General features: G+C 37.0%; 1 protein-coding gene across 1 annotated transcript; it reads right to left on the bottom strand.

The window, feature by feature from the left end:
• Positions 1 to 4,103: 4,103 nt before the first annotated feature.
• Positions 4,104 to 7,241, bottom strand: LOC142530436 (uncharacterized). Its single transcript, XM_075636271.1, has 5 exons — positions 6,737 to 7,241; positions 6,237 to 6,415; positions 5,860 to 6,119; positions 5,257 to 5,320; positions 4,104 to 4,196 (listed from the first exon to the last, which is right to left on the bottom strand). Exons 1-5 carry the CDS (start codon positions 7,239 to 7,241, stop codon positions 4,104 to 4,106), a joined length of 1,101 nt encoding a protein of 366 aa, XP_075492386.1.
• Positions 7,242 to 7,517: the final 276 nt, after the last annotated feature.

The following is a 7,517-nucleotide window of genomic DNA, read 5'->3' as shown; positions in this document are numbered from 1 at the left end:
GATGATAGTTGGTTGTGGCTGACGATATATGTATACGATGACATGTAAGGCCAAGGCTCAGTGAATGTGTAATACTATCGCTGATGTCCCCGCCACCGGATACCTCGGTTATATGTAGACGGATCCATCGAATAGAGCTGATACGAAAGTTCCAACTAACGAACTGAACTCAATAAAGAAAATGTATACGTGTATGATGATAATGATGAGACATGTTTTACATGTTATGCTTTTATACGATATGTTTACGTTTACGCTTTTAAGATCATGAAATGTATGTTGATTACAGTATTTTTCACTGTTGCATGTTATGTATATGTACTCGTTATAATGTTACAGGTGTGTTGAGTCCTTAAACTTCCTTGGTGTGAATGATGCAGGTGAGCATGTTGATGAGGAGGCTGGAGGTGCCGAAATCTGAGTAGGCGGGGCTGGATGTGCGCACCTGAACCAGAGGACCATATATTTTCCGCACATAATGATTTGATATAGGAGTGGACATGATTATTTTATACGCTTTTGTTTTGACATGTCGATGATCGTGAGGATTTTTAATTGTTTCATGTTATTTTATTTTTAACGTAAGTCTAGTGTTGTCGACTCGGTGATTTTTAAACTGCAGTATTTTTATCTACAATTGGATTACATCTATTTTTAAATGGGAAATCTTCAGTAGTATTGCATGCATGCACAAGTCATGAATTTTTGAAATTTAGCTTACAAAAAAAATTCTAGTGGCATTTTAAGTAGTAGATGTTTCAATCCAAGTACCAGACTAAATTTTGGTCAGTTTTCCTTCAATCTGCAATCACAGATAATGAATAAACTTGGTACCCAAATCTATTTTGGTCGTTAACTGATTAGTCCTTTAGGAACCCAGACTTAGAGCAGTCGAACTTACTTTCCTGTCTGTGTTCCAAATTTTTACCTAGTTTTTGTGTCGGGTGTGTTGTGTGCAGTTAATACAAGATGCGTTTTAGCTTTGTTCTTCTTGTTGTTCATCCGATATCTTTTTTGAACTGGTTTACAGTTATAGTAGTGATTGTAATAGCCATTAGCAGAGTTCTGCTTGATATAATTGGACCGTTTAGGTGACCAGCTGCGCGTATCAGTTGAGCTCTTTGGGCTATATCCAATCACATGTCTTTTAGCCTTGTTCATCTTTTTCATCAGTTTTTCAACTAACTTACTTAGCTCAGGTTGTTCATGTGCCATAACTGATTTGACAAAGTGAAGGTATTTTCCTTTGCACATGTTCAATTCTGGTTTTGTACCGCTTGATGAAGGTTCACTCTGGCTGTTAAAGCCCAAACCAGTTTTATCTCCAACTCATTTATGCAATCCTTGCATCTCAGTCAATGTAACTGATGATTTGTTCCAGACCTGGATCAGATCAGTAAGTCTTGAATTTTCAGACTTTAACTACTGAATCAAAGACCAGTTCTCATCCTTTTCAGCTGTCAGCTCATCAATTTCCTTTTTGAGATTCGACATATCAACTGATTGTGAGCAATCAACTTCAGTTTTTTCGTCTTTAGGATCATTTTGTTTTGCTTTAGATTCCTCAAAGGAGATAGCAAGCTTCCGGTACTCTTTTGCCATGTTATGCAATGTTGAAATAAGTTATTCTTTTGTAAAATCAGTTGAACTAAAATCAAATACCTATTCACTGTTGTATTCAAGTTTGGCATCATTGTACATGAGGCATTTCACCTCTTTTTCATCACTGGAGGTGCTTGATCTCTCAGAGTCTGATGTGTCACTATCAATTTTTTCCCATTTGGGCTTATTTTCTTCGACCATTAAGGCTTCATGCTTCTCGCTGGATGATTTCTTGTCATTCTTAGATTTCTTTTGTGCTCAAATGGATTCTTTTCCTTTTCAACTGATCTCATGTTGTCTTTCTTCGTCTTGAGACAGTCAGTTATGAAGTGACCAGTTTTGCCACAGTTGTAGCAAGGATTTGGTTCATCCTTGGACTCATTCTTGTGATAGTGTTTCTCGAATGATCCTTGGTTCCTCCTCATGAACCTTTTCGGACAAACAATAACATTGCGTCATTGCTTAGTTTTTCGACGGTCTTTCAGCTGAGATGGTTGGCTCTAGTTTCATAGTACTTAGGGCATTTGTGACTGGTGGAATGGGTTGTTCACCCTCTTTTGTCTGTATCTTGAATTCATATGCTTTTAGATCAGCAAAAAATTCATGAAGTTTCACTTTGTTTAGATCTTTTGATTCTCGCATGACCATTGTCTTGACATCCCACTCCTTGGGAATACAATTGTAACGTCTACTAATTTTAAAATACTACTAGAAATTATTTTTTTGTAAAGCTCACATTTTTGAAAATAGACATTTAAATATTTTGCATGCATGCAACTCCCTTGAAAAATATATTGTTTAAAAAAAAAACACCCGTAAACATTCGACATATAAAATGTTGCAGTAAAAATAATGTCAACCAGTCCCACAATCATGCATAATTAAAATAAAACAAGTAAAATTCTGAAACTCAGCAGCATATCGTAAAACGTATAATATCGCTCATGACTACTCAAAGCTCAAGAAAACGTAATGTGCGGAAAGGTGTGGTCCTCGGGTCACGCGCGCACATCCAGCCCTGCCGACTCAGAGTTCAGCACCACCAGTCTCCTCAGCTTAATGCTCACCTGCATCAAACACGCCTAGTGAGTTTAAAGACTCAACACACCTGCACCATTAATAGCAAATACATATACATAGCACACCGTAGTAAAAAATACCTTAATCAACATACATTTCATGAACTTAAAAGCATGAACGTAAACGTGCCGTATAAAATTATAACCTGTCAAAACATGTCTCAACATATCATCATATATGTATACATTTTCTTTTGATCGAATTCAGTTTATTAGTTGTGACTTTCGTATCAGCTCTATTCGATAGATCCATCTATAAAACCATGGTGCCCGGCGGCGGGGACATCTGCGACAGCATTACCCGTCCACTGAGCCTTGGCCTTAGCTCATAATATCTCATATAATCGTGTTAGTCACAACCAAATCCCATCTTTCAAAACGTGTAATCATGTTCACCACTCAATAAAAATATGCATATACGTAAATTTTTCTTGAAACCAAGTATGCACCATATTTTGCGTAATTGGATAAAAATCATAAACATGATGCATAAACATTTAAAAGCATGATAAATTGTGCACAGGGCGATGCAGGACTAAAATCTCGACTCAGGTGCAAAAATGACCATTTTGCCCTTGACCTCCAAATTTCTACCCGAAGCTTACAAAACTCCTTAAATATCCCAAAACATGTTTAAAATTATTCCTTAGACGTAAACTCGAGCCCATATTAAAACTTACCTGATTCGTTTTAAAACTTCGACAGAGGTCCCGATTTTAACCCGAATCGAACCAAAACTTAACCAAATTTCTCCCAACTTGTTACCACACCTTATAAACACGTTAACAACCATAAAACCATAAGATCAGCACTCCTAACCTTCGAAAATCCCCTGAAATACTGCTGGAGTTTTTCGGCCACTCCTCAAATGAAACCCTAGATGCAACTCTCAGATTTAACTCGATCCCTGCCCTCACTAGACCTGAACCGAACCACTTAGGACCTAGACCAGACCCTACTGGACCCAGCTGATTAGGACATGCAGCCCCTCGCACGTCCCCTCACCCGAGCTCCTAACAACAAGCCACAATTAAGCCACAACCAAGACTCCTCTTCGATCGGTGACATCAAGGCCAACTCCAGCCGTGTTCAAGCCATCACGTACTATAACACCTTTGACTCAATCAAATGAAGATATAAACTTTTATGCGGAAGCTTAACTAAAATTGGAGACAATATGCATTTTAAAAATTTTCAGCAGAGTTTAGTTATAATTTAAACACATCAACCTGCCACAAACAAAGCTCTTTAAACCAACAATCCAACTTAACCATTAAAATAACACACAAAATAAACCATAAACATTTAGTAAAAGAGCTATTATCCATCTAAAATTTCACACAATCCTCCATACATAATTAAAGTTTTAATAAAAGATAACATATACATGCATAACAAAATATATCTTTTGTTTGACCAAAATCATTCAACATAGCAAAGAGCATTCATCTCCAAAATTTGGCATATATAATTTCCATTTGCTGCGACAACTCCGCCGAAACTAATCTTTAGGACCTGCATCCCATAAACATAAATTGAATGAGTTTATAAAACTCATCAAGTAGACATCATACTAACAAATACATATATAATAGCGAAACCAAAGAATCCTTAATCTTTCTTTTAAACTTTTATATGTCATAATTAAATAAAATCATAGATAATAATCATATCATAAGATGGCATTCGTTTCTTTGCTTTATCTGTATTGGCAATGATAGTTATGAGTCATTGGTATACAGGTACTTTTCAGTCAAATCAGTCATGCACATGTTCTTTCGTTGATCAACATCAGTCATGTGGGTTTAGAATTACCAAAGGTAACACCTCTATACCATTTAACTATCAAGCCATAATAATACTCATTGAAACCATTCATCAAACACATGGTGTGCATATAAAAACATTAAGCTCCTTTTTCATTTCAATGACATAGAAACCTTCCTTTCCTTTTCAATCAATACATAGATACATAAACATAATACCTTTGAATCATTTAAAAGGAGCTAATCATTTAAAACCATTTCATTATCTACATAGTTCATGAGATGCATTCAATGATGAGGTCTACTTACAACCAACGATAGGAATTGTAAACTCAATCATTTGATGATGCTCCTACAAATCAATCCAAGATATAATCAATCATTACATAAATAACAACCTTCATTTAACATTTAACCCATAAAACATCAACTCTTGAATTCTAACTTAAAACCCAAAAGAAACAAGAATGGATTCCTTACCTTAAACCCTTCAATCCTTAAAGTTAAATTTCCTAGCTTGTATTACAAGATTGTTCCTTGAGATGAAGAGATTAGAAGAAAAAATAAAGAGAACTTGAAGGAACCCTACGTTCTAAATCGATGGAGAGAAATGGGAAGAGAAGAAAATGAAAGAAAATTGATACACCATCTATTAAAATCATTTTCATACCTCCAAACATGTTTTTACACTCGCTGGGCGCTCGGGCGGTCACATATTACCGCCCTAGCACAGACCATACTGCCCTAAACTCAAAAATCCAGAGCGAGGCGCGTTGGGACGGTCAAACATTACCGCCCTAGTGTGGCACCTCCTGTCCCGACGCGTGCTCTTCGCACAGCTTCTCCAAAGATTGCTTCCGAAACGCCTTTTCCCTTCATAATTTGAAAAAGTGATAGACATGAAAGTTATATTCCTATGTCTTGGCTTGCATCTCCAATTGGCCTCATGCCATTTGAAGGTATGAGTAAAGAGTTATGCTTATTCTCCCAACATGTGTCAGTGCAAGAACGACGATACACACGACACACTTCGGGGCACTTTTGGCTTGTCTTCAACAATGATTTGAACAAAACTCAAAACATAAACGTTGTAGCCTTATATATTATCTTTCTAATGAAAGTGGCCTCACATAATTTGGATCAAATACAAAATTTTATGCTAAAAATCACAACTACTGCCAAAGTTTCATACCGTTTCTGCACTTCCAATACCCATTTAGCCCAAGTTCAACATTCTATTATACTCATCCAATATCTAATCTATTCTATGACATTCATTACCATTCATATCATAACGTAAATCCATAGATCATCATCATATAATACCATAAATCATTAATAAAAGAAGAGAAACGATCGGCTATTACAATTCTTCCCCCGATAGAAAATTTCGTCCCCGAAATTTCCCTTACCTCTCAAACAATTCCGGATAACGTTGCTTCATTTCTTCCTCAGTTTCCCAAGTTGCTTCTTCAATTAACTGATCCCTTAATAAAACTTTCACAGGTCCAATCTCTTGGTTCCTCAACACTTTAACTTTCCGGTCAAGGATTTGGATTGGTATCTCTTGATAAGTCAAATTAGGCATCAAATCCAATGGTTCATATTTTAGAGCATGTGAAGGATTGGACATATATTTCCTAAGCATAGAGACATGAAACACATTGTGTACCTTGTCAAAATTTGGAGGCAATGCCAAACGATAAGCTATTTCGCCAATTCTGTCAAAAATCTCAAATGGTCCAATATATCTCGGACTCAACTTCACTTTCTTCCCAAATCTCATTACCCCTTTGAGAGGAGCAATCTTGATAATGACATGATCTCCAACTTCAAATTCCAAGGGCCTTCTTCGGACATCGGCATAGCTTTTCTGTCGTGATTGCGCTGTTTTCATTCTTTCTCGAATTACTTCTATAATATCAGCTGTCTGTTGGATTAACTCAGGTCCCAATAACTTCTTTTCTCCTATTTACTCCCAATATAAAGGTGATCTGCACTTCCTCCCATACAATGCTTCATAAGGAGCCATCCCAATAGTTGCTTGATAATTGTTATTATATGTAAACTCTATAAGAGGTAATTTCGAATCCCAGCTACCAGGAAAATCAATAGTGCAGGCTCGCAGCATATCTTCAAGAATCTGAATCACCCTCTCTGACTGCCCGTCACTTTGAGGATAATATGATGTGCTAAAAGCCAATCTGGTGCCTAAGGCTCAGTGCAAACTCTTCCACAATTCAGAAATAAACGTCAGGTCACGATCAGATACAATTGACATAGGAATACCATGAAGTCTCACAATCTCAGCTACATAGAATTCAGCATAGTGGTTCATTGTAAACGTCGTCTTGACAGGAAGAAAATGAGCCGACTTGGTTAACCTGTCTACAATCACCCAGATGGAGTTGTAACCCTTTGTTGTTCTTGGAAGTCCCATTACAAAGTCCGTGGTGATGTGTTCCCACTTCCACTGAGGCATTGGGAGAGATTGCAAAGTTCCAGCAGGTCTTTGATGTTCAATCTTTACCTGCTGACATGTTAGACATTCGGATATAAACTTTGCAATATCACTTTTCATACCTGGCCACCAGTATAGACGTCGGAGATCCTGATAAATCTTGGTTCTACCTGGATGTATCGAGTATGGAGCGGTATGAGCCTCTGTCAAAACATCCCGTCGAATGTCATTACCACTGGGAACACATATCCGACCTCTCAATGTTAACAAATCATCAGTGTTCATTCCAAACTCTGAATTTCCTTTCTTATTGGCTTTGGATCGCAATTCCATCAACTGATTGTCATTAGGCTTCTCCCGTCGTATCCTATCTGTCAACGTAGGTCGAATAACCAAAACTGAAAGTCTAGCGATGGTCCCTTGCTGTGGGGACCCGGACGCTAATTCATGTCTTAAACATTATTAATATCAAATATAACAATTAAGAAAAGTGGGACTAATTTTTTTTTTCTTTTTAAATTATAAATGCAGAAACATAATAGTAATCTATCTGATATACATGTCAAAATCAAAGTACAAATCATGTACTACATGTCTCTATCTCAACTA

The sequence above is a fragment of the Primulina tabacum genome, chromosome 17 (assembly GCF_025594145.1).
Source record: "Primulina tabacum isolate GXHZ01 chromosome 17, ASM2559414v2, whole genome shotgun sequence".
Taxonomy (NCBI): domain Eukaryota; kingdom Viridiplantae; phylum Streptophyta; class Magnoliopsida; order Lamiales; family Gesneriaceae; genus Primulina; species Primulina tabacum.
This window is presented reverse-complemented; position numbering and strand designations above follow the sequence as displayed.

What these genes read in the sequence shown, in the direction of transcription:
- LOC142530436 (XM_075636271.1), bottom strand. Translation starts at nt 7,241, where the DNA reads ATGGAATTGCGATCCAAAGCCAATAAGAAAGGAAATTCAGAGTTTGGA. An exon ending in TGAGATTGTGAGACTTCATG is followed by an intron (nt 6,416 to 6,736) that starts GTATTCCTATGT and finishes GGGAGTAAATAG; the next exon opens with GAGAAAAGAAGTTATTGGGA. An exon ending in AGCACGCGTCGGGACAGGAG is followed by an intron (nt 4,197 to 5,256) that starts GTGCCACACTAG and finishes TATGGGATGCAG; the next exon opens with GTCCTAAAGATTAGTTTCGG.